The 27,976-nt window shown below is 47.8% G+C and overlaps 1 protein-coding gene across 4 annotated transcripts in view; it reads right to left on the bottom strand.

The window, feature by feature from the left end:
- The window catches only part of LOC140420262 (uncharacterized), a 40,506-nt gene that overhangs the window by 10,231 nt on the left and 2,299 nt on the right, over positions 1 to 27,976 (bottom strand). Inside the window, exons 2-3 of one of the 4 annotated variants that reach the window (XR_011946251.1) lie at positions 12,490 to 13,554; positions 5,618 to 6,473 (exon numbers count right to left, since the gene is read on the bottom strand). Coding sequence is in view for 1 of the 4 variants with exons in the window: in XM_072504299.1 (XP_072360400.1) it covers positions 26,479 to 27,381 (903 nt within the window). In the remaining 3 variants the exon portion in view is untranslated. Of the gene's footprint in view, positions 1 to 264; positions 687 to 5,617; positions 6,474 to 12,423; positions 13,555 to 23,838; positions 27,728 to 27,976 lie in introns of those variants that run through there. The other 3 variants (XR_011946252.1, XR_011946253.1, XM_072504299.1) reach the window with 3 other exon arrangements.

Consider the following 27,976-nt stretch of genomic DNA (forward strand, 5'->3'; position numbering starts at 1 on the left):
ACCCCACGCTGAATGCAAATCCCAGGGTGACTAATAGTCCCATATTTTACAGAAATGTATTTGAGTCCACTGCCCCAGTCTGCATGCTGCCTGGATGCTGGCTGTACTATAAATTGGATCTTTGTCACTGCACAGAACCATGTTCCTTACCGCTTCTATGTTCCAACAGCTCCGGCAAACACCACCCTTAATTTTTACCATGAGAGTTGGTCAGCCCGTCAAACCCAGCACAGCACCTTCACAATTATTTTCCTTACAGTTTACCTCCTGCCTCCACTCTGGCTGGGTTCAGTTCTCAAGCCTCTTTGCAAAGTGAGAATAAAATCAATTAATCAATCATTTTCTGTCCTGGTCACTGGGACCCTGATGCCCGCTCACTGGGACACACAAGAAGTAAACAAGCCCCGGGAGCTGCAAACTCGGGACCTGCAGGTTCCTATTGGGGGTTTGGGGCCTCCAGCGGGTGTTTGTGAATCCTCCCCGCCCACCTCCCAGGGTTTCCTTCCTTTCCAGAGATCAGAATCCTCATTGATTTGAGTCCAAAGTGTCAGCTCTTATTTACTGTCCCCCTCCTCTGGTGTGAACCATCCTCCAGTCGCTGAAGTAGGAGGGTTAACCTGGGCCTGTTCCCGGCAGCTGCAAACCAGGGAGCTGACAATGATTCTGAAGGGTTTGCGGATCCTCCCACCCACCGCCTGACGCTGACTCCGCTTCTCCGGGACAAAGGAGTCCCTTCCCGAGGCCAACACTGGAATTGCGCATGCTCCAAACTCCGTTCCCGCGCCTGGTGCCCAACTATAGCAGCCGCATTGCGCATGCCCTGCATCACAATGCCAGGTTGATTGACAGCAGCTCTAGACCAATACGAAGAGGGGACGGACCTGGCTGCCTGAACGGGAGCGGCTGATCCACCAACCAATCAGAGTGAATGAGGGGCGGGCCTGAGCTCGGATCTTCCTCATTGGTTGAAACTCTGCAGCATTTTGAAAGCTAATTTGTCTCAAACTCCAGGAGAAAACTGCACCTTTCTGTTTGTGGCTTTAAACAGATGAGACCCTGTGGGTGTGGAGCAAATATTTCAACGTTTATTCTTCAAATGTGGAAATCTGAAACTATGTCCACACAATTCAGGGGCTGACTTCAAAATAGAACTGGGCAGACAGGGAATGTCTACAGTAACAGAATATGCTGGACAATCTCAGCAGGTCTGACAGCATCTGTGGAGAGTAAAGGGAGCAAATGTTTTGTGTCTGGATGACTCTTTGTCAAAGCCATCCATACTCAAAACATTAGCTCCCTTTCTCTCCCCAGATGCTGTCAGACCTGCTGAAATACTTGAGTTTTTACTGCTTTTGTTTCAGATTCCAGCATCTGTCGTAATTTGCTTTTATCTGAATGTCGACAGTACCTTGTTTTGGGGTCACTGCGTATCATTTTTCCCCCACTTACCATTACCTGTTTAAATGTGAAGAAAGAGCTTTTCAAGAATGAGACACAGTAACTGACACCCTGTTCAAAATGAAACTAAAGTCACTGTCTGTCTTTACCAAGGATATAGAGGCTACCCAGGCCATGGAGGCAGATTAAGAAACTTTGTCGCCAGAGCGGCACGGTAGCACAGTGATTAGCACTGTTACTCCATAGCGCCAGGGTCCCGGGTTTGATTCCCGGCTTGGGTCCCTGCCTGTGCAGAGTCTGCATGTTCTCCCTGTGTCTCCGTGGGTTTCCTCCAGGTACTCCGGTTTCCTTCCACAAGTCCCGGAGGACATGCTTGCTAGGTTAATTGGACAGTCTGAATTCTCCCTCCGTGTACCTGAACAGGCGCCGACGTGTGGCGACGAGGGGATTTTCACAGTAACTTCAATGCAATGTTAATATAAGCCTACTTGTGACAATAATAAAAATTATTATTTTTAGTTGATAAGGAGGAAGTGTTAAAGTGAGAATGTAAATTACAGTGGAGCTGGCAATAATTTCCCAGTCTTTGCTGGAGGTGCCAGAGGACTGGAGAATTACAGATCTTATGCATTTGTTCAATAAGGATAGCCCCAGCAATTGCAGATCAGTTAGTTTAACATCATTGGTGGGCAAGCTTATAGAATCAATTATTCCAAATAGAATTTTAAAACATGGAAAATTATGGACTGATTTGCAAGAACCAGTATCAATCCACCTACCCTGCACATCTTTGGGTTCTGGGGGTGAGACGCACATAGACATGGGGAGAATGTGCAAACTCCGCATGGACAGTGACCCATGGCCAGGATCAAATCCGTGTCCTTGGCGCTGTGAGGCAGCAGTGCAAACTACTGCGCCGCCGTGCCGCCCAACTGACAGATTTCTGAATGTCAATAACACAAAGGGATATGGAGATAGTGTGGGGGGAAAGGCATTGAAGTGGATGATCAGCCATGATCATATTGAATGGTGGAGCAGGCTCAATGGGCTGAATGGCCAACTCCTGCTCCTGTGTTACAATGATACAAAGATAGGTAGGAAATTAAATTGTGAAGAGGACATAAGGAGGTTACAAAAATATATGTTAAATGAGTGGTATAAAATTTCCCAAATGGAGTGCAATGTAGGAAAAGTTATTACTTGAAGATTTGTATTCATTGCAGAGCTCGGAGATTCGGAGGGATCTGGGTGTCCAAGAGCATGAATCACAAAAGGTGAGTATAAAGGTACAGCAAGTAATTAGGAAAGCTAATAGAATGTCATTGTTTATTGTGAGGGGAATGGAATACAAAAGTAGGGAGGTTATCTTATGAGGAATGAATGGACAGGCTGGGCTTGTGTCCGATGGAGTTTAGGTGACTTGATTGAACCTTGATGTTGGATGTGGAAAGGATGTTTCCTCTTGTGAGAGAATCTAGAAATTGAAGTCTTCTTAAAGTAACAACAGTGGTTAGCACTGTTGCCTCACGGCATTGAGGACCCGGGTTTGATCCCGGCCCCAAGTCACTGTCTGTGTAAAGTTTGCACATTCTCCCCGTGTCTGCGTGGGTCTCATTCCCCCAACCCATAGATTAGCAGGGTAGGTGGATTAGCCAGGCTAAATTGCCCCTTAATTGGAATTTTTAAAAAGTAGCAACTTGCCCCTTTAAGGCAGAGAAGAACTTTTTTTCTCGCAATGGGTGCTGAGTCTTTGGAACTCTCTTCCTAAGGGCAGTGGAAGCAGAGTCTTTGAATATTTAGAAGGCAGAGCTGGATAGATTCGTGTTCAGCAAGGGGGTGAAAGGTTATCGGGACAATAGGTGGGGCGAAGACCATCATATGACGATATGAAATAGGAAGAAGAGGAGGCTGTTCAGCCTTTAAATAGGATCATGGCTGACTCAACATTTCTCTCGTCCACTTTCCTGCCCTTTCCCTGGAATCCTTGATTCCCTCACTGATCAAGAATCTATCTCAGCTTTAAATATACACAGGGACTCTGTCCCCACAGCTTTCAGTTCCAAAGATTCACAACCCTCAGAGAAGAAATTCCTCTTCATCTCAGTCTCAAATTGACATCTCTTTATTTTGGGCCTAGACTCTCCCACGAGGGGAAACATCCTCTCAGCATTTACCCTGTGAAGCCCCTGAAGAATCCTGTATGTTTCAATGAGATCACCTCTCAATCTTCTAAATTCCAATGAGTAGAGTCCAAACCGGTTTAACCTTTGCTCCTAAAACAATCCCTTCATACCGGGGATCATCATAGTGAATCTTCTCTAACCCTCCTCCAATAAAATAATATCTCTCCTTAAATAAGGGGGCCAAAACTGCTGACACTATCTCTGTAGGCATTTCTTTAGGATCCTAAGGTGTAAGTCATCAGGGATAGGGTACTTATCTGTCTTTAGCCGCATTAGTTTGTTGAATACTGCGTCTCTAGTATTGGTATTTAATTCCTCCTCCATATTCTTTAGTATTAATGGAACCATAAAGACTAATGCTAAATATCTGTTTAACTCCTCTGCCATTTCCTTATTCCCCATAACTATCTCCGCAGATTTAATTTCTAAGGGGCCTGTGTGGAGTTGAGGTTACAATCAGATCAGCCAGGATGTAATGAATGGTGGAGCAGGCTCGAGGGGCCGAGTGGCCTACATCTGCTCCTAATTCATATGTTATCACATCCTTTATAATAGATTGTAGCATTTTTCCTCCAATGATGTCAGGTTAATGGGTCTGTGGTTCCCTGTTTTCTCTCTCTCTCCTTAAATAGTGGGGTTACATTTACCACCTTCCAATCTGCAGGAACCATTCCAGAATCTACAGAATTGTGAAAGATGATCACCAATGTATCCACCATCTCGACAGCCACCTCTTTCAACACTCTGGGATGTAGAGCAGCAGCTTTTGGGGATTTATTAACTTTCAATCACATTAATTTCTCCAGTACTACTTTTTCACTAATTCTAATCTCTTTCAGTTCCTCGTGCTCACGAGTCCCTTGGTTCTCTGGTGTTTTTAGGACAATTTCTCTATCTTGCTCCGTGAAGACAGACACACATTGTTTAGTTTCCCTGCCATTTCCTTATTCCCCATTATAAACTCTCCTGTCTCTGTCTGGAATGGACCACATTGGTCTTTGCTAATCTTTTCCTTTTCACATTCCTATAGGAGCTGTTCCAGTCCTTTTTTTAATGTTTCTCGCCAGTTTGTTCTCATATTCTATTTTCTTTTTATCAGTTTCTTGATCCTCCTTTGCTGAATTCTAAAACAAGTTCCCAGTCCTCAGGCTTATTACCTATTTTGGCCATTTTATGAGCCCCTTCTTTTCATGTAATGGAATCTTTAATGTTTCCTGTTATAATAATAATCTTTATTATTGTCAAAAGAAACTACTGTGAAAATCCCCTCGGCACCATTGCATCACTATTACTGTTGGATATTTATTCCTTAAATTAATTTATATTTGTCATACATATGTGAAAGTCGCCAAAGTCCCAGAGGACCACAAGCTTCTCTCTCCTGAGAAAGAGAGAGCGAGAGAGCTGCTTGGTGGTGATTTGACCCGAGGATCACCACACCTCAGGCGAGGGGCAATGTTGAGAAGACGGGGCCTTCATGGATAACCTCAGCTGGTACAGGAGTTGGACCCACACTGTTGGTGTCGCTCAGTATCACAAACCAGCCATCCAGCCAACTGAACTAACCAATCCCCTTGTAAATATGTAATAATTCCTTAAATAATAGCTATCTCCCATCATACCTTTTAATGTATTTTCCCAGCCCACCTCAGACACCTTATTCCCTCATACCCTGAGCCCCGCATACTCAGTTTTCCACAGTGAGAAACACCCAAATAAACTAAACAAAAGAACCATGTAACCACCATAGTCCCTCTTCGTGGCAACGTGGCATGGTTCTGGGGCTTCCAAACAGAAATGGAAACAAATAGTCTTAAACTTCAAAACTCCCTTTCACTCTTCTGATTCTTGTGAAACTTCAAACCAGGTATTTGCAAGAAGGTTCAGAGTGCATCAGCCCATTGGAGGCAAAGTCAGGATACCGGACAGTCCAGCAGAAAGAAACCCTCTGACCCTCCCCATCGACCAACTGTCAGAATGAACACAATGCAGTCCTCTGTGTAATTGAAGCAGAAACAATAACAACAGAATCCTACCCCTGTAATCAATTGTGAACTTGTTGGTGTCTCAGCAAGTTCGAGGAAACACAGAATCCCTTCCCACACTGAGAGCAGGTGAACGGTCTCTCCCCAGTGTGAATTCGCTGATGTGACTTGAGGTTGGATGACTGAGTGAATTCCTTCCCACACTGAGGGCAGGTGAATGGCCTCTCCCCAGTGTGAACTCGCTGATGTGAGTTCAGGCTGGATAACTGAGGGAATCCCTTCTCACACTGAGAGCAGGTGTACGGCCTCTCCCCAGTGTGTGCTCGCTGGTGTGTCTGCAGGGTGGATGAGTGACTGAATGTCTTCTCACAGTCGGAGCAGGTGAACGGCTTCTCCCTGGTGTGAACTCGCTGGTGTGACTTCAGATGGGATAACTGAGTGACTCCCTTCCCACACACAGAGCAGGTGAAGGGCCTCTCCCCAGTGTGAATGGGTCGATGAGCTTCCAGCGCAGATGGAACCCTGAATCCCTTCCCACAGTCCCCATATTTCTACCGTTTCCCCATGTTTTGGGTCTCCTCGTGTCTCTCCAGTCGGACAATCAGTTGAAGTCTCGTCCACACACAGAACACGTGTACGGTCTCTCCCCGCTGTGAATGGTGTGATGTGTTTTCAGGCTGTGTAACTGGTTAAAGCTCTTTCCACAGTCAGTTCTCTGGAACACTCTCACTCGGGTGGGTGTGTCTCGGTGCTTTTCCAGTCACACCGATGTTCAAAATCTTGTGAAGCCAACAGGTCGGGCGAACATTCCTCCTTCCCGATTTAATGGCCAATGAACCGAGTGACTCTGTCAGATCTAAACATGATGTTTGCAATTTCTGTCTGTAAATCCTCTCCTTTTAACATCCTGTAAAAGGAGTTTACAAAATACATCACAGTCAGTACAGGATAGAAATTCCTTTTAACATCCTGTAAAAGGAGTTTACAAAATACATCATAGTCAGTACAGGATAGAAATTCAGAACAGATTATTTTAATTTCTATGAAACATTCTTTCCTCTTTCATTCCCCACAAGCTGTAAATCTCCATCCCACTCACTCTCCCTCCATTCTCACCCTGCTGTATCTAATATTCACCCTCCCAATTCTCCTGAAGGTGCTGATTCAGGCTGATTGACAGATCCATGCTCACTGCTTCCTGTCCTAGGCACAGAGACCATAACAAACAGGAGGTACAGTCGAAGCAACAGTGCTAACCACTATGGTACCGTGCCGCCCAGCACCAGTGGATTGGCCATGCTAAATTTCCCCTCAATTGGAAAAAACAATTGGGTATTTAAAAAGATAAATCAATTCATTGACGGGGATTTGGGGGTCGCTGGTTAGGCCAGTATTTTTTGTCATCCCTAGTTGCCCTTCAGAAAGTGGTGGTGAGCTGCCTTCTTGAACTTCTGCAGTCCCTGAGGTGTAGGTACGCCCACTGTGCTGGTAGGGAGGAGTTCCAGGATTTTGCCCCAGCGACAGTGAAGGAACGGCGATATATTTCCAAGTCGGTCTGGTGAGTGACTTGGAGGGGAACCTCCAGGGGGTGAGGTTCCCAGGTATCTGCTGCTCTTGTCCTTCTAGATATTAGTGGTCGTGGGTTTGGAAGGTGCTGTCTGAGGAACCTTGGTGACTTACTGCAGTGTATCTTGTAAATGGTACACACGGCTGCCCCTGTTCGTCAGTGGTGGAGGGTTTGAATGTTTGTGGACGGAGGAGCAATCAACCTGGCTGCTTTGTCCTGGGTGGTGTCGAGCTGCTCGAGTGTTGTTGGAGCAGCACTCATCCAGGCAAGTGGAGAGTATTCCATTATACTCCTGACTTGTGCCTTGTAGATGTTTGGACAAGCTCTGGGAGGTCAGGTTGTGAGTTACTCGCTGTAGGATTCCCAGCCTTTATTTCGCTAAGAGGGAGATACAGAGCTTTCCGGGAATGGAGAAGGGGGTGGTGTTGGCAATTTATGGGGCGATTTGAGGAGAACAGAAGGCCCACTGGAGGGGATTAAGGCAAAGTGGGAGGAAGAGCTGGGAGAGAGCATGGAGGAGGGATTGTGGTGCAAGGTGCTCTGGAGGATAAACGCCTCAACTTTGTGCGCGAGGTTGAGGCTGATAGAGCTGTATGTGGTGTATCGGGCGCACCTCACAAAGGTGATGATGAGCCGACTCTTTGAGGAGGTAGAGGATGTTTGTGAACGTTGGGGGGGGGGGACCCGCAAACCACGTTCATATGTTTTGGTCCTGTCCAAAGCTGGAGGGGTATTGGCGGGAGGTGTTCAAGGTAATTTTGAAGGTGGTACATGTGAGGCATGAGCCGGGTCCTCTGGAGGCCATATTCGGGGTATTGGATCGGCCAGGGTTGGAAGCGGATGCGGAGGCAGATGTTTTAGCCTTCGCCTCGCTCAGGCGGATCCTGTTGGGGTGGAGGTCAGTTTCTCTACCCTGTGTCCTGGTGTGGCGGGGGGGATCTGTTGGAGTTTTTAAACACTCAAGAAAGTGAAGTCTGAGTTGAGGGGAAGGGTTGTACAATTCATGGGCTTTGTTTATTATGCACTTTCAAAAATTGGATGACATTGAACAAAAGGGGGGAGTGGGGGGTTGGACTGTGTATGTTGTTGGTGACTGTATGGGGTTGGATGGTGGATTCCTGAATTATTTTCTTTGATGTTTGTATTTAAAATGTTGAGGGTTGTTTGGGGGTTGGTGGGAGGAAGGAATTGTTGGCCAGGGGATTGACATTATACTTGTTACTGTTGATTGTTTGTCGGTGGGTGTAAATTTGAATGAAAATGTGAAGAATAAAAATATTTATTAAGAAAAAGAATTCCCAGCCTTTGACCTGCCCTAGTAGCCACAGTATTAATATGGCTAGTCCACTTCAGATTCTGATCAATAGTAACCCTAGGATGTTGTTTGTGGGGGATTCAGCGATGGTAATGCCACTGAATGTCAAGGGGCAGTGGTTAGATCCTCGCCAAGGGTAGCACAGTGGTTAGCACTGTTGCTTCACGGCTCTAGGGTCCAAGTTTGATTCCAGGCTTGGGTCACTGTCTGTGTGGAGTCTGCACGTTCTCCGTGTCTGCGTGGGTTTCCTCAGGGTGCTCCCACAAATCCCGAAAGACGTGTTCTTAGGTAATTTGGACATTCTGAATTCTCCCTCCGTGTACCCGACCAGGCGCCGGAATGTGGCGACTCGGGGCTTTTCACAGTAACTTCATGGCAGTGTTAATGTGATCCTACTTGTGACAATAAAGATTATTATTCTCATCCTGCAAGAGATGGTCATTGCCTTGCACTTGTGTTACATCCTCGAGTGAGGAAATCCCTCATCTCAGCTTTCTCTCCATTTTCCTGCCGGTTTCCCATGACCCTCGACTCCCTCGCCAATCAGAAATCTGTCTGGGGGGGGACCACGTGAAGCGGCTTTTCCGCAGGTTCTGGTGCCACTCGCCTATAATCCGTCATTTATCCTGATTTCCCGGCATTCATCTAACTAATGCCAGAATTAATATTTGTTCTCATGTCTCTGGAAGACTTCAGGATTAGTTTTGGTGAGATTATGCCGAAATATGTCAAGAAATCTATTGATTGGGCGGCATGTGGCGCAGTGGTTAGCACTGGGACTGCAGCGCTGAGAACCCGGGTCCGAATCCCGACCCTGGGTCACTGTCCGATTGGAGTTTGCACATTCTCCCCATGTCTGTGTGAGTTTCACCCCCAAAACCCAAAGATGTGTAGGGTAGGTGGATTGGCCATGCAAAATTGCCCCTTAATTGGAATAAAATAAATAATTGGGTACTCTTAAATTTTTTTTTTTTTTTAGAAAAGAAATCTATCGATAAAAGAGTGCAGGCGGATTCAGTGGGGGTGGAGCCGCCTTTTGAACATGGCGGCCTGACCCTCAGGAGGTCTCGCGACCCCGCGCTCTCCGGGACTCTCTCAGAGGCAGTGAAAATGATGACTGCCGACATTCTCCGTGTTATTGACCAGAGGCTGAGTGAGCTGACTCAATATCTGTGAGCTCATGAGGCCGAGCTGCAAACACCATGAAGAGGCTCGATGATCCGGAGGAGAGAATCCTGAACGTTGAGCAAGATGCCTCCTCGGCAGAGGCAAGAATTCAATCCTTGGAAAACCGGCTGAGTGGTGTGGTGGACTCCTGGAGGACTTGGAGAACCAAGGGTGAGAGAAAGAACATCCGAGTCGTTGGCCTGCCAGAAGGTGTGGAGGATAAGGTTCCTGTTAGGTTCTCCGAGGACCGGCTGCCACATTTTCTCAAGCTAGGCGTGAAGCCTGGGTGTTTCAAATTAGAAAGGGCCCCGGATCCTGTCTTTGAGGCCGAGGGATAGTTTTCATCCCAGGCCTGTAATCATTCACTTCCACAACTTAGGGCAGCACGGTAGCATAGTGGTTAGCATAATTGCTTCACAGCACCAGGGTCCCAGGTTCGATTCCCAGCTTGGGTCACTGTCTGTGCGGAGTCTGCATGTTCTCCCCATGTGTGCGTGGGTTTCCTCCGGGTGCTGCGGTGTCCTCCCACAGTCCAAAGATGTGCAGGTTAGGTGGATTGGTCGTGCTAAATTGCCCTTAGTGTTGGGTGGGGTTACTGGGTTATGGGGATAGGGTGGAGGTGTAGGCTTGGGTAGGGTGCTCTTTCAAAAGAGTCGGTGCAGACTCGATGGGACGAATGGCCTCCTCCTGCACTGTAAATTCTAAATTAAAGCCTGCCTGCCAGGGAGAGTGGCAATACGTCCCAACTCTTAAAGTCCTCCTCCATCTGGACCACTAACTGCGCCAAGTTGAGCTTATGCAGGACCCCCCAACTCTTGGCCACCTGGATACCCAAATACTGGAAACTCCTCTCCACCCTCTTGAGCGGCAGCTCCTCCAACCTCTTCTCCTGACCACTCGCATGTACCACAAAGAGCTCGTTCTTCCCAACATTGAGCTTGTATCCTGAGAATTCGCCAAACTCCCTAAGGGTCTGCATGACCTCTGCAATCCCCTCCACTGGATCTGCGATATACAAAAGCAGGTAATCTGCATATAATGAGATCCGATGCTCCTCCCCTCCCCGGACCAACCCCCTCCAGTTTCTGGACTCGCTCAGCGCCATGGCCAGCGGCTCAATTGCCAGGACAAACAGCAGGGGGGCACCCCTGTCTCGTCCCACAGTACAGTCTGAAGTACTCTGACCTCAGCCGATTTGTCGATACGCTCACCACCGGGGCCTGGTACAACAATTTGACCCACCCTATGAACCCCTCCCCGAACCCAAACCTGCCCAGCACTTCCCACGGGTACTCCCACTCCACTCGATCAAAGGCCTTCTCCGCTTCCATTGCTGCCACCACTTCCGCCTCCCCCCCCCCCCCCACCCCCGAGGGCATCATGATCACATTCAGGAGCCTCCGCACATTTGCATTCAATTGCCTGCCCTTCACAAACCCCGTCTGGTCCTCGTGTATCACTCCCGGGACAGAATCCTCAATCTTAGTCGCCAGGACCTTCGCCAACAACTTGGCATCCACATTGATGAGCGAAATCAGCCTATACGAGCCACATTGCAGCAGGTCCTTGTCCTGCTTGAGGATAAGCGAGATCAGAGCCCGCGACATCGTCGGGGAGAAGAATCCCTTCTTCCTTCGCCTCGTTGAAGGTTCTCACCAGCAACGGGCCCAGCAGTTCCACAAACTTCCTGTAGAACTCAACCTGGAACCCATCTGCCCCGGGGCCTTGCCCGCCTGCATACTCCCCAACCCCTTAACCAGCTCCTCCATCCCGATCGGGGCCCCCAAACCTTCTACCTGCCCCTCCTCCACCATTGGAAACTTCAATTGGTCCAGGAACCGCCGCACCCCCCCCCCCCCCCTCCCCCTCCCCCTCCGGCGGATCTGACTTGTACAGGTTCCCGTAGAAATCTCTAAAGACCTCTTTTATTTTGGCCGGACTCCTCACCGTGTTCCCCCCTCTGTCCCTGATTCCTCCAATTTCCCTAGCCGCCTCCTTCCTACGTAGCTGATGCGCCAGCATCCGACTCGCCTTCTCCCCATAGTCGTACGCTGCACCCTGTGCCCTCCTCCACTGGGCTTCAGCTTTCCCCATAGTCAGCAAATCAAACTCCGTTTGGAGGCTCCGGCGCTCCTTCAGCAGCCCCTCTTCAGGGGATTCAGCGTATCTCCTATCCACCCTCAGTAACTCCCCCACCAATCTCTCCCTCTTTTCCCTGTGAGCCCTGATTGAGATTAGCTCTCCCCTGACCACCGCCTCCAAGACCACACTCACCAATACCTCCCCATTATTATTGGCCTCCGTGTACCTTTGAATGCACCCTCGGCCCCGCCCACAGACCCATCTGCCAGCAGTCCCACATTCATGCGCCACAGCGGGCGCTGGCCCCTCTCCTCCCCCAACTCCAGCTCCACCCAGTGCGGGCATAGTTCAAAATCGCTATTGCCGAGTACTCCGTCCCCTCCACTCTTGGGATCAACTCCCTACTCACCACGAAGAAGTCTATCCATGAATAGGACTTGTGCACATGGGAAAAGGAGAACTCTCAAGCCGCTGGCCTGGCAAACCTCCACAGGTCCATTCCCCATATGATCCATAAACCCCCTCAGAACCTTGGCTGCAGCTGGCCTCTTGCCCGACCTTGACCTGGATCGATCCAGTGCCGGGTCCAGTACCGGATTAAAGTACCCCCCCCCTTCCCCGCCTCCAGATCCGGCTCAGCATTCGCTTCATGGACCCTCTATCGTCCCAATTCGGGGCATATACATTCACCAGCACCACCCGGGCCCCCTGCAGCCTACCACTCACCATCACATATCGGCCCCCTTTATCCGCCACAATACTCATCGCCTCAAAAATCACCCGCTTGCTCACCCTTCTCTCACTAAAAGCAGGTTAACGGCTTCTCCCCGGTGTGAACTCGCTGGTGTCTCTGCAGGTGGGATGACTGAGTGAATCCCTTATCACACTGAGAGCAGGTGAACGGCCTCTCCCCGGTGTGAACTCGCTGGTGTTTCAGCAGGCTCGATGAAGTAGTGAATCCCTTCTCACACCGAGAGCAGGTGAACGGCCTCTCCCCAGTGTGAACTCGCTGGTGTTTCCGCAGGACGGATGATTGAGTGAATCCCTCCTCACACTGAGAACAGGTGAACGGCCTCTCCCCAGTGTGAATTCGCTTGTGTTTCCGCAGGCTGGATAAGTGAGTGAATCCCTTCTCACACACAGAGCAGGTGAATGGCCTCTCCCCAGTGTGAACTCGCTGGTGTGTCTGCAGGGTGGATAAGTGAGTGAATCCCTTCTCACATTGAGAGCAGGTGAATGGCCTCTCCCCAGTGTGAACTCGCTGGTGTTGCCGCAGGTTGGATAACCGAATGAATCCCTTCCCACATTGAGAGCAGGTGAACGGCCTCTCCCCAGTGTGAACTCGCTGGTGTTTCTGCAGGGTGGATAACTCAGTGAATCCCTTCCCACACACAGAGCAGGTGAACGGCCTCTCCCCAGTGTGGCTGCGTCGATGAACTTCCAGCTGAGATGGGACCCTGAATCCCTTCCCACAGTCCCCACATTTCCACGTTTTCCTTATGTTTTGGGTGTCCTCGTGTTTCTCCAGGTTTGACTATCAGTTGAAGCCTCATCCACACACAACACGTGTACGGTCTCTCCCCACTGTGAATGGTATGATGTTTTTTCAGGCTGTGTAACAGGTTAAAGCTCTTTCCACAGTCAGTGCTCTGGAACACTCTCACTCGGGTGTGTGTGTCTCGGTGCTTTTCCAGTCACACTGATGGTTAAAATCTTTTGAGGCTGACAGAAAAGACAAACATTTCTCCTTCTAGATACAAAGTCCGGTGATATTCAGTTCCAAGGAATTGAGAGACTCAGTCAGATTGAGACGTGAAGTTTGAGATTTCAGTCTGTAAATCCTCCTCTTCTAATATCCTGTAAAAACAATTTACAAAAGACATCATTGTCAGTACAGGAAAGAAATTCAGAACAGACAATTCTCGTTCCTAGAGAACATTCTTTCCTCGCTCATTCCCCAAAAGCTGTAAATCTCCATCCCACACACTCTCCCTCCATTCTCACTCTGCTGTATCTAATATTCACCCTCCCAATTCTCCTGAAGGTGCTGATTCAGGCTGATTGACAGATGCACGCTCACTGCTTCCTGTCCTGAGCACAGAGATCATAACAAATACGAGCTGCAGTTGGCCATTTGGCCCATCGAGCCTGCTCGTCTATTCTGTGGGATCATTGGCCGATCTATGTCAGCGACATTCTGCGTGTTACTGACCAGAGGCTGAGTGTGCTGACTCAATATCTGTGAGCTCATGAGGCCGAGCTGTAAAACACCATTAAGAGGCTCGATGATCCGGAGGAGAGAATCCTGAACGTTGAGCAAGATGCGTCCTCGGCGGAGGCAAAAATTTAATCCTTGGAAAACGGCCGGAGTGGTGTGGTGGACTCCTGGAGAACTTGGAGAACCGAAGGTCAGAGAAAGAACATCTGAGTCGTCGGCCTGCCAGAAGGTGTGGAGGGTGAGGCTCGCGTTAGGTTCTTCGAGGACCGGCTGCCACGTTTTCTCAAGCTGGATGTGAAGCCTGGGTATTAGAATTAGAAATTAGAAAGGGCATCGGATCCTGTCTTTGAGGCCAAGGGATAGTTTTCATCCCAGGCCTGTAATCATTCCCTTCCACAACTTGAAAGATCACCAGAGGGTCCTGGAGACGGGCAAGGTGAGGTGAGACCTGGCTCCCACCTCACCTTACAGTGAATTATGTTGCGTCATCCTGTGACCCTGAAAATTGTATCCGACAACTCCTTCAAGTCTTTCAATAATCTGACTACTGCCTTGGTCTTCGCTAAATCCTCGAAGGGCTAGGATTGGAGCGATGATTTACAGCTCAGACTAACTGAGGCTCTAATGTAAACTCTTTCCTTATCATGGTGTTGTTGTCTGAATTTGTTATCGTTTATCCTGTTGAAGGGAGTTGTTATTCTGTGAGCACCGATTAAATGTCTTCTTCTTCTCCTCGAGTGTTCCAGGGACTCGGATTATCTTATCTCAGTTATGGTAGATGTGCCGTGTGCTTATTATCCGTCGTCTTTCTTCTATTATCCGAGTGTTAATCATGGCAGAACCGAGTGGTGCCATTGCCGAAGGGTGGGTGGTGGTGGATGCAGGTCTTCACGAGTGGGTCCAAAATGTGGGAGGGACCTTCGATCCCCATTCCCTTGTTGGCCCTTCTTTTCTTCTCCTCATTTTGGAGAAGATATCCTGAGGGTAACGACAGTCTGGCCGTGAGGTTAATCCTCCAGGTCCTCAGTCTTATTGAGGAATGTCCCCTTGGATCTATTGTGGTTGTGATTCTTTTGTATTTTTGTTCTTTTGGGAGGGTTTATGTGTTGTTGACTTTATCCTACTCTGGTACAGACAGGGCTTTTATCCTTGAAAGGAGCAGTTTGGGGAAACTTTGGTGCCTCTGGTGTAAAGTGAGTTGGAGGAGGGGGTAATGGCGCACGCCCGATTGTGGTGTGAAAATCTGTTCCTGTTCTCTCTGTCGCCTAACTAATGGCGGCAGTTAATCTGCAAATTTTCTCAGGGAATGTACGGGGCATCCATCACCCTATCAGAAGGAAAAAGATCCTCTCCTTTCCTCAGGAGAAAGTCGACATCGCTTTATTACTGGAAGCCCATCTGGATGATGAGGAACACTTTAAATTGAGGCGGGATTGGGTGGGGCAGGTTTTTTCACCTCCTTTTCCTCAAATAGGAGGGGTGTGGCAATCCTTATGAATAAAAATATCCCTTTTAAGGTTGAAACCTGCACCAAGGACAAAGGAGGTAGATATGTGATCATTAGAGGTTTGGTGAATGGAGATGTTGTTTCAATAATGAATCTTTATGGATCCCCGAATTACTCCCGGAGTTCATTACGAAGGTTGTTGTGAATTTTGTACAGTTAGCTTCGACTAACTCTTTGTGGTTGGTGACTTCAATGGCCACTTAAATTCTCTGGTAGATAAGCTCCCGGTTACCAGGAACCCCTCACGCTGCAAGCTAGGGTGTTGGCCTCGGCTTGTGAGGAGATGGGTTATGTGGATGTTTAGAGAACTTTGTACCCGAGGAACAGAGATTTTACCTTCTTTCCAGCCCCACATCAATGTCATACTAGAATCAGCAATTTGTTTGTGCCGAGGATGATCCTACACCTGGTGTCCACTTGCACCACAGGGAGCATCGTAATCGCAGACCATCCCCCGTTTGTCTGGAGTTTCTGCTCGAGGGCTCACCCCCAGGTCAAGAACGTGGAAGTTTGATGCCTCCCTGATAAGAGACACTTCATTTACGGCACACTTTACGGAATAGTTTGAGTTCTTCCTTTCGGTTAACTCGACTCCTGGTATTTCCCCCTCCATTTTGTGGGAGACGTGTAAAGTTTATGCTCGGGGCTGATCATGTCTTACACTGCTAATAAAAGGTGCAGGATGTTGAAGAACCAGCGGCATCTGGAGGTTTGTTTGGTGAAGGTGGAGGAGAATCATCTGGAGGGCCCGAGTCGGCTTCTGTTGAAGGAGGATAACACGGCAACAGTGGCTTTGGGTTAACACGGCAAGAGTGCCTTCTCCAGTTACGAGATCAATTTTACTGAGTCCAAGGCCATGCCGGTGGGGAGGGGTTGAGGTGTAAGCCCCCTCCTCTTGCTAACTTCCCCTTCAGATGCCCCACGCCCACCATGCCATTTAAAAACCGGTGAATGTCAATGGCCCCTCTTTCAGGCAGCTGTATGGGGCCAACTTTTCACAGCTGATGGTGACCGTCTGACATTGTGACTGGAAAACCCTTATAAACCCAGTCTGGTTACCCACCCCCACCACCCCCCCCCCCACCCCCACCACCCCCACCCCCCCCCCCCACCCCCACCCCACCACACCCACCCCCCGCCACCCCACCACCACCACCACACCCACCCCCCCCACCACCACCCCCCCACCACCACCACCACCCCCCCACCACCACCACCCCCCCCACCACCACCCCCCCCCCACCCACCACCCCCCCCACCCCCCCACCCACCACCACCCCCACCACCCCCCCCACCCCCACCCCACCACCCCCACCCCCCCCACCACACCCACCCCCCCCCACCACCACCCCCACCACCACACCCACCCCCCCCCACCACCACCCACCCCCACCACCACCACCCCCCCCCACCACCACCACCCCCCCCCACCACCACCACCCCCCCCACCACCACAACCCCCCCCACCACCACCACCCCCCCCACCACCACCACCCCCCCCACCACCACCACCCCCCCCACCACCACCACCACCCCCACCACCACCCCCCCCACCACCACCCCCCCACCCCCCCACACCACCCACCCCCCCCCCACCACCCCACCCCCCCCCCACCACCCCCCCCACCCACCCACCACCCCCCCCCCCACCCACCCACCACCCCCCCCCCCACCCACCCACCACCCCCCCCCACCCACCCCCCCTCCCCACCCACCAGGGAAGTGGGTTTGGAAATTTTCGGAGATGAGATTGGAAAGGAATTTGGACACTAAAAGATTTATTTCTTGGGGGTCGTTTTGCGGGATTGAAGGAGCTGGGAGTGAAGTATGGGCTGGAGCAATGGAAAATATTTAGATACTTGCAGGTTCGAGAGTTTGCCAGAAAGGTGATACAGAGTTTCCCAGTAGAGCCAGCTTCCACATTGCTGGAGGAGGTGCTGACGACAGGGGGACTGGGGAAGGGGTAGTATTGGTGGTTTACGGGGCTATTTTGGAGGAGGAGAAGGCGCTGTGTGTATTGATGTTTGCCCTATGTATTGTTCTCATGTATGGAATGATCTATCTGAACTGTACACAGAACAATACTTTTCACTGTATCTCGATACACGTGACAATTAACAAATCCAATCCTCACCATTGAGGTGATGGTATTTCTAATCAGTAAGGCTACTCCACCCCCTCTGCCATATTCTCTGTCCCTCCTGTAAACTTTATGACCGGTGTATTTTCCCAGTCCAGACCATCCTGCTACTTGTTTTTGGAACAGTATTGAGTTCCCCTGAGGCCTTCCCCTCCCCCTCCATTTATTAGTTTAAAGTCCTTCTGACCTCCCTATTTATCCTTTCCACAAGGACACTGGTCCCAGATCGGTTCAGGTGGAGACCGTCCCAACGGTACAGATTCCTCCTATCCCAATACTGATGCCAGTGCCCCGTGAAATGGAACCCCTCTTTCTCGCACCACTCCTTTAGCCACGTGTTTACTTCTGTAATTTTCTCATCCCTGTGTCAAATTTGCACGTGGCTCGTGTAATAATCCAGAGATTATATCCTTTGAGGACCTGTTCTTTAATTTTGTTCCTCGTTCCTGATTTTCCCCAAACAGGTCCTCTTTCCGAGTCTTGCAGATGTTGTTTGCCCCAAGGTGGATCACAACAACTGGATCCTCCCCCTCCCTCTCCAATATCCTTTCAAGCCGGTTAGAGATGCCCCTCACCCTGGCACCGGGCAGGCAACATACCATGTGGGACTCTCGGTCCTGCTTCCAAAGGATGTTATCAGTTCCCTTAATTATAGAATCCCCGACAACTACCACTTCCTCCCCCCCGCTTGAATGGCCTCCTGTACCAGGGTGCAGTGGTCAGCGAGCTCATCCTTCCTACAGTCACTGCTCCGATACCCTGCCCCTCCGAGTCCGCTCCCCGGAGACTCGGCTGCGAATCCCCGAGATAAGGTTTCTGTACTCACAGCTCCGACACTCCGTCCCTCCGAGTCCGCTCCCTGGAGACTAGGTATGGGGAATAGGTATTGGAGACGAGGTATTGGGGAATGAGAGGAAGGAATGTTCCATAGAAACTAGAATTCTCTGATCTGAATTTCTATCCTGTACTGAGTGTTCACTTTTGTAAACTCCTTTTACAGATATTACAAGAGGAGGAATTGCAGACAGAAATCTCAATTGTCACGTCTCGGTCTTACAGAGTCACTTGATACCTTGGGATCTGAGTATCATCGGCCTTTGAATCTAGAAGGAGAAATGTTTGCCCGATCTGTCGGCATCAAAAGATTTTAACTATCAGTGTGACTGGAAAAGCACCGAGACACACACACCCGAGTGAGAGTGTTCCAGAGCACTGACTGTGGAAAGAGTTTGAACCAGTACACAGACCGAAAAAAAATCACACCATTCACAGTCTGGAAAGACCTTACACGTGTTGTGTGTGTGGACGAGGCTTCAACTGATTGTCAAATCTGGAGAGACACGAGGACACCCCACCCTGGAGAAACGGTGGAAATGTGGGGACGTGGGAAGGGATTCAGGGTTCCATCTGCACTGGAAGCTCATCGGCGCAGTCACACTGGGGAGAGGCCGTTCACCTGCTGTGTGTGGGAAGGGATTCATTCAGTTATCCGCCCTGCAGAAACACCAGCGAGTTCACACTGGGGAGAGGCCGTTCATCTGCTCTGAGTGCGAGAAGGGATTCACTCAATAATCCCACCTAAGGACACACCAGCGAGTTCACACCGGGAAGAGGCCGTTCATCTGCTGTGTGTGTGGGAAGGGATTCACTCGATCATCCGACCTGCGGAAACACCAGCGGGTTCACACTGGGGAGAGGCCGTTCATCTGCTCTGAGTGTTAGAAGGGATTCGCTCAGTTATCCGCCCTGCAGTCACACCAGCGAGTTCACACTGGGAAGAGGCCGTTCACCTGCTCTCAGTGTGAAAAGGGATTCACTACTTCATCGAGCCTGCGGAGACACCAGCTTGTTCACACTGGGGAGAAGCCGTTCACCTGCTCTCAGTGTGAGAAGAGATTCACTCAGTCATCCGAACTGCGGATACACCAGCGAGTTCACACTGGGGAGAGGCCATTCATCTGCTCTCAGTGTGAGAAGGGATTCACTCGGTTATCCCACCTGCAGAGACATCAGAGAATCCATACAGGGGAGAAGGCATTAACCTGCATTTAGTGAGAGAAGGGATTCAGATATCGATACTCCCTGCAGGAACCCTCGCGAGTTCACACCTGGAAGAAGCCAGTCACCTGCTCTGAGCAGGGGAGACATTCAATGATCCGGACACACCAGCGGGTTATTTCTGGGGCGAGACCATTCATCTGCTCTCACTGCGGGGAGGGGGGGATTGTGATTCATCACACCTGTTGTGACTCGGACAAGTTCACAATAAGTTACAATTGTTGTTATTGTTTCTGCTCTCACTGACATCCAGGACTGCATTTTGTTAATTCTGACATCTGGTGAATGGTGATGATTGGAGGGTTTCTTTCTGCTGGACTGGCCGGTCTAACACCTCTGCCTCCGGTGGGCTGACCATTTTTGAGGTTAGTTGCGATTACCTGGTTCCAAGTTTGACGAGGAGCACAGAATGAAAAGGTGTTTGCACGTTGGAAGATATTCAGTTCCCAAAGCAGCCACGTTGCCATGAAGATGGGCTATGGTGGTTACAGGGTTCTTTTGTCTAATTTATCTGGGTGTTTCTCACATCTTCGTATCATTGGAACATAGGAGCAGGAGTTGGCCGTTCAGCCCGTCGAGCCTGCTCCACCATTCAATACGATCATGGCTGATCATCCACTTCAATGTCTTTTCCCCACACTATCCCCATATCCCTTTGTGTTATTGGTGTTTAGAAATCTGTCAGTCTCTGTTTTAAACACACTCAATGACTGAGCTCCCACAGCCCTCTGGGGGTAGAGAATTCCAAAGATTCACAACTTGTAGATCTCTGTAGATCAAATGATTGCCCTGTTCTATCCCCGTATCCATGTCGATTTATTTCCCTCAAAAGCCCATCCCATTTTCTTTTGGAAACATTTCATCATCTCCGCTTCTACCCCCCTCCTCGGAAGTGGGTTTCAGGTATTTCCCAAATACTGCCAATCTCTGGTTCAAGTCTAAGATTTTCTTCAAATGTAAACGAGAATCAAAGGGCAAAGCAGGAAGCCATTAAGCTCACCATTCCCATGCTAGTTCTTTGAATGAACAATCTGATTGGTCCCATCACCCTGCAAGTTTATTTTCCTGCAGAATCTGTCCAGTTCCCTTTTGAAAGTTACAGCAGAATTCACTTCCTGCACCATTGTCAGGCAGTGAATCCCAAATCACAAGAAGTCATTCTGTTTTAAATCTAATACCTTCATGAGATACTGTGTTTGGATTTTCACAGGGTATTTGAAATGCAGTGAAAGACATGGTTGTTACATAAAATCAAGTCTCAGTCTTTATGAGTGATCTTCGTGAGTGGACCGAGTGTGATATATCCAAGTTTGGGAACTAGTTCTAAAAATAAATTACATTTATTTGAGCATCACAATGGCATAGTAGTTAGCACTGTTGCCTCACAGGACCAGGGACCCATGTTCAATTCTGGCCTTGGTCACGGTCTGTGTGTGGTTTGTATATTCTCCCCATGTCTGTGTGGGTTTCCTCCGAGTGCTCTGGTTGCCTCCCACAGTCCTAAGATGTATGGGTTAGGGGGATTGGCCCTGATAAATTGCCCCTCAGTGTCCAGGGGTGTGCAGGTTAGGTTATGGGGTTACTGGTGAGTGGATATGGGTGGAGTGCTCTATGGAAGAGTCGGTGCCGACTCAATGGGCTGAATGGCCTCCTTTTGCACTCAAGGGATTCTATATCTATTTCTATAACAACTTTCATGACCACACAATCTCCTAAAGCTTTTTACAGCCTTTGAAGTACTTTCGAAGTGTAGTCACTGTTGTAATGTCCTCCCCTAATAGGCGCCGGAATGTGGCGACTAGGGGCTTTTCACAGTAACTTCATTGAAGCCTATTGTGACAATAAGCGATTATATTATTATTATAATGTCGGAAATTCTGGGTATGCCTCATTGATAATATTTTGTTTTTAAAATCAATCACTCGTCAATCTTCACTGTTATGAGTAACAAGGTTAAGGAAACCATGTTAAACTCTGAAACGTGACTGGACCTTTATTTTAAAAATTCATTCTGTTCCAAAGCTGAGTGAGGCAAAATTGTTTCAAGTAACAAATTGTTCCAGAATTTTGTAAAGCTACAGAAGATCATATATTGCCAATGTCTGGCTCAAGTCGAAGACTCAATGTTCAATCCAATCTAGGTTAGTAAGAAAGAAAGGTATTGTCTTTCACAAAACTGTCTTTTTCAACTAGTGGATATTGTATTAACCAAATGTATTAATTAAAGATTACTGTATTAATTAGCTACCAGTCAGTAACTGATTAAGTAATGAGCCTTAATTGAGTTACAATTAAATACTCAATAATGAATCAGTAGTTATAGTAAGAGACTCAGTTTTATTTGCTGTAAAAATGTAACAGCTTAATTGCTGTGCTTGTAAAGCATGTGCAATGAAGATAAATGTACTGGCAAGAGAGACCTTCAAACTTTGATTCGCCTCAACATTTGAAACTGTTTGAATAAGCGATTGTATAGAATCAGATAAAGGGATAGTATGAAACAGTTCTATTGTATTCCTGTCTAAGATAATGAGAGACGGTGGTGTCAGTAATTGGGGATCCAATTAAATTGACCCAGTGACCAAATTGACCAATGGTCATGTTACAACAGGCCCAACTCTGATGTGAAGTAATGGTCACTTTGGGGATAAAAGCAGAGGTTCTGAAGGTCTTCCTTGCTGGCCAAGTACTGAAGATTCCAGAGGCCGAGTTCCAAGGAAATTACTGTCAAAGGAGCCAGAGAGGGTTACGCTTCTACAGACTGATCACCCGCATGAAGTTGTAAAAGTCAATGTCTTAAAGTTTCTTTGAATAAACGTTTTAAATTTAACTTCAAGAGAATTCTGCCTTTGCCTTAATTGCCTTGTCTGAACCAAAGTGAATTTATTAAATGGTAAGTTGGGTGTGGCTGAAATCAATTAAGTTCCAAATAACAAGTTCAGAAAACATAAATCTTTAATTTAAAAACTTGCATTTCTATAGCACCTTTCACAACCACAGGACGTCCCAAAGTGCTTTACAGCCAATAAAGTACTTTTGAAGTGTAGTCACTGTTGCAATGTAGGAAAAGCAGCAGCCAATTTACACACAAGATCCCACACAGCAATGTGATAATGAGCAGATGATCTGTTTTTAGTGATGTTGATTGAGGGGTAAATATTGACCAGGACACTGGGGTAACTCCCCTGCTCTTCTTCAAAATAGTGGCTGTGGGAACTTTTACACCCACCCGAGAGGGGCAGACAGGGCCTCAGTTTAACATCTTATTTGAAAGAAGGCTGTTCTGACAGTGCAGCACTCCCTCAGTGCTGGGACGAGGAATGTTGGATGTCATTTTTGTCCTCAAGTCCCTGGACTGGGATTTGAATTCTCAACCTTCTCACTCAGAGGTGAGAGAGCTGCCCACTGAGCCTATAGGCTGATACTATAAACAATACAAAGTTAGAAATGGAAAGTTACCCTTTAAAATCCCCACCCTTTGCCTCCAGTGCCTAACTCTAATAATAAACACCCCAGTATAAATAACATGGATTTCACTGACAAATGTTGAAGTGTTGGTTTAGAGCCACAAGTTCTGACTTCCCATTTGAGCCTCGGGCACCTTTCTGTCTCTATTGCTCGTGTCAATGACAGCCAGGCAACAGAGCTGAGACTGAATTTACCTAAGAATAAAGGGGCCTGTTCCCAGTTGGGAAACTACCATGGACGTCGCACTAATAGAGAGACAGGAAAGTGCTGGAGGACTGACCGGGAAATGGGCCTCCAACCAATTGTTATATCGGTCACTCACAGCTAAAGAGAAACCCGTCTCTTTAAATACATATACAGGGAAGAGGCTGCAATGAAATCTGTCCCTTTTAACCTGCACAAAAGCAGGAGGCTCAGATTCACAGGGTGCAGGAGGAGACCATTCAGCCCACCAGGTCCCCGCTATATCTTTGAGAGGACTCTCCCATTCCTCCAAATGCTCTGCTCTTTCCCCAGAACCCTGAAGATTCTTCCCTTACAAGTATTTACCATTTGGAAAGATACAATTGAATCTGCTTTCAGACAGGTCAGAACAACTCGCTGTGTCAATAAATAAAATAAAATCTCATCCCCCCCCTCTGGCTCCTTTGCCAATTACCTCAGAGGGACTCACTTTCTGTTAAAGAGCCTGTCAACCCCTCTCACCCACTTTCCCTGAACGACATCAATCTAATCATGAAAAATCAAATATTGTTATGATAAATGTTTATTAATGAAGCATAACATGGTTAAAAAAACAGAAAATGACTTGAGGATCAAAGACAACCAGAGTAAAAGGATATTCACAATATTCTGGACACAAATGGTTTCTCTTTAATTCATCTGTAGCCTGTTCCCTGCCCTCTTTGTGGAACACCTCCGCTCAGTCCACAAGCATGACCCTGACCTTCCGCTTGCTGCCATTAGAATTCACCACCTTGCTCTCAGGCTCACATTTCAGTCCTCGGCCTGCTGCAATGTTCCAGAGAAGCCCAACACAAGCAGGACGAACAGCCCCTCATCTTCCCATGAGGCACTTTACAGCCTTCTGGACTCAACATTGAGTTCAACAACTTCACACCCTGAACTCTCTCCTCCATTTTGATTTGTTTTTTTACCAAGTGCCAGTCTGCAATTTGTTTTCATGTTTTTTGCTTCCAGACAGAGCTGTCCTTTATTCTGCCATTAACACTTACTGTGGACCAATGCTTTGTTTCTTTTTTAAAATTTCTTTAGAGTCTTCAATTATTTTTTTCCAATTAAGGGGCAATTTAGCGTGGCCAATCCATCTACCTGCATATCTTTAGGTTGTGGAGCTGAAACCCACATAGACATGGGGCGAATGTGCAAACTCCACACGGACAGTAACCCGGGGCCAGGATCAAACCTGGGACCTCAGCGCCGTGGGCAGCTGAACTAACCACTGTGTCACCGTTCCACCCCAATGCTTTGTTTCTTTACTGCAACCAGTACCTCTCCCTTTGCCTTTTGTAACAGGACATTTTTGTCTTTTAATCTCACCCACCCTCTAACCAATCCCTGACATTCCCTTTTGTTCTACCTGACCCTTTCTCACCAGCATCAAACCCAGCACATTTCTCCCTCTCTTTAGTTCTGAAGTAAGTTACATTGGACGTGAAACGTCAACTGTTTCTCTCCCCACAGATGCTGCCAGACCTGCTGCGTTTTTCCAGTTCTTTCTGAATTTATTTTCGATCTGTCTGTAGTTGGGGAAAAACACTATTTAGTGTCCAGGAGGATACAGGGTAAACCACTGAGGATTGAGATTAGGAGAAAGTTCTTCACCCAGAGAGCGGTGAGTCTGTGGAATTTGCTACCACAGGAAGCAGTTATGGCCAAAGCATTGTATGTTTTCAAAGAGGAGTCAGATAGAGATCTTGGGGTTAAAAGGATCAAAGGACACAGGGGGAAAGTGGGAACAGGTTACTGAGTTGGATGATCAGCCATGATCAGAATGAATGGTAGAGAATGCTTGAAGGGCCGAATGGCCTCCTCCTGCTCCTATTTCCATTTCAGTAGAAATTTTCACTCCTGTCCCGATCCCAGTTGACGTTATAACGGAACAGGAAGATCCCATAATGGAACCCTAGCTCAAAAGACTTTAACTTTTTTAAATGAAACAGAGTCACGGGGCTACTGATTAGTTTATCAATAAGAAAAAAAATTAAACATAAAAATGGATTATAATACAATCCTCCTTTACACCTCCTTCCGCTTCACCAATACACACAAGTTTTAAGACTCACATGGATGACAAAATACATTTGAAGCCCCAATGGTCTCATTGGCACAAAGTTAGTGTTTCCGGATTTCTCCTTAGAATCCCCCCAGATGATTATCATATGAGAGTTTCCAAACTCCATTCCCAAAATACTTTAAAAAATATTCCCTTGTAAGAATACCTTTACTTAGTGATCCACATTCCAAAATCCAGTCCAACTTTTCCAAAGGACCCTTTTGACTCCAATTTTTAGCAGGAAATCTGTGCCAGGATTTTGGATCAACCCATTTATGATTTCACTGTTACACAAATTCTGATATCCAACTAATACTTTACAAGTTGTTCATAGACGATATTAACACATTTTAACAGTGAGGATTTTTTTAGGAAACGTTTGTCTTGTATTTTCACTAACCAATTCCTTCTCAGCTTTGTCTGGGGTCCCTGAACAGAATCCTGTTCTCTTTCCAGGTCTTCAGACCCAGCTATCCCCGAGTTTCCTCTGAATCTTCTTTCCTGCACATTACTCCAATGTACAGCTTTTCTTATAGCAAAGCTGAGAGAGAGAGTTGGTTTCTCTCTCCAGCTTCGAGCAGAGTTGGGAGCTGTTCCCTGCTCCGTGACCTGACTCCAACTGCCTGCAACTGCTGCTAGCTTTCAGCTATAAACTAAAGAGCAAAAGAAAGCTGTTCGCCATCTTTCAGGGCCTCTAGTTGCTCAGCAACTATCTTTTCTTTATGCGGAGCTATCTAAACACAATCATATCCTAGGATTGAAGCTAATCCCCACGTAGACAGCCTTTAACGTCTAACTACAGCTCCCTTCGAGGCACAAAACACCGACTGGAAACTATAACTTTATTCTAATGTTTATCCATACAAATATAAATACCTTAAAACTACCTTTGGTTTCCAAATGCTCCCAGTTTCAAAGAGCATCAGCCCACTGGAAGCAAAGTCATGAGAACAGCCAGTCCAGCAGAAATAAATCCTCCGACCCTCCCACTTCACCAAGTGTCAAAATGAACATGGTTCAGTCCTGGATGTGATTAACAGCAGCAATAACAGCAGAATCCAACCCATGTCATCACTTGTGAACTTGTTGGTGTTTCAACAGATAGGATGACCGAGAGAATCCTTCCCACAAACAGAGCAGATGAATGGTCTCTCCCCGGTGTGAGTGCGTTGATGTTCCATCAGTACCGAAGAGGTTTTGAAGCTGCTCCCACAGTCCGAGCATTTAAAGGGTCTCTCATTGGTGTGGGTGACATTGTGTCTCAACAGGTTGGGTAAATGAGCGAATCCCCTCCCACATCCAGTGCAGATGAACGGCCTCTCCCTGGTGTGAACTCGCTGGTGTCTCATCAGTTGGGTTGCAGAACTGAATCCCTTCCCACACTCAGAGCAGGTAAATGGTTTCTCCCCTGTGTGAACTCGCTGGTGTATCAGCAGATCGGGTGACTTAGTGAATCCCTTCCCACACTCAGAGCAGGTAAACGGTCTTTCCCCGGTGTGAATGTGCTGGTGTGTCCGTAGTGTGGATGACTTTCGAAACCTCTTTGTGCAGTAAGAGCAGCTGAACGGTCTCTCCTCAGTGTGAATGCCCTGGTGGGTCATCAGCTCCCGAGAGCTTTTGAAGCCACTCCCGCAGTCAGAGCATTTAAAGGGCCTTTCATTGGTGTGAGTGACATTGTGTCTCGGCAGGCTGGAGAACTGAGTGAATCCCTTTCCACACACTGAGCAGATGAATGGCCTCTCACCGGTGTGAACTCGCCTGTGTACCTGCAAGGTGGATAAATGAGTGAATCGGTGCCCACACATGGAGCAGGAGAAAGGCCTTTCCCTGGTGTGAACTCGCTGGTGTGTCTGCAGGGTGGATGACTGACTGAATCCCTTCCCACACACAGAGCAGGTGAATTGCCTCTCCCCAGTGTGAATGCGTCGGTGAGTTTCCAGCACAGATGGGGATCTGAATCTCTTCCCACAGTCCCCACATTTCCATGGCTTCTCCATGCTGCTGGTGTCCTCGTGTCTCTTAAAGTCTCGTCCCCACACAGAGCACGGATACGGTCTCTCCCCACTGTGAATGATGCAATGTTTTTTCAGGCTGTGTAACTGGTTAAAAGTCAGTGCTTTGGAACATTCTTATTGAGTGTGTGTATCTCGGTGCATTTTCAGCCACACTGATGTTTAAAATCTGAATCTGACGGAACAGAAAAACATTTCTCCTTATAGATTCAAAGGCCGATGATATTCAGGTCCTGATGAATTGAGTGACTGTCAGATCTTGATGTGATGTTTGGTTTGATGTGATATTTGGTTTGAGATTTCTGTGTGTAAATCCTCATCTTCTAATATCCTGTTAAATGTGTTTACAAAGATCATCTCAGTGTCGGTACAGGACAGAAATTCAGAACAGACAATTCCAGTTTCTATGGAACATTCTTTCCTCTCTCATTCCCTCAAAGCTGTAAATCTCCACCCCACACACTCTGACTCCATTCTCACTCTGCTGTAACTAATATCCATACTCCCAATTCTCCTGAAGATGCTGAATCAGCTGATCAACAGATCCATGCACTTTGCAACCTGTCCTGGAAAAGGGAAT

This window comes from Scyliorhinus torazame, chromosome 5, assembly GCF_047496885.1.
Source record: "Scyliorhinus torazame isolate Kashiwa2021f chromosome 5, sScyTor2.1, whole genome shotgun sequence".
NCBI lineage: Eukaryota > Metazoa > Chordata > Chondrichthyes > Carcharhiniformes > Scyliorhinidae > Scyliorhinus > Scyliorhinus torazame.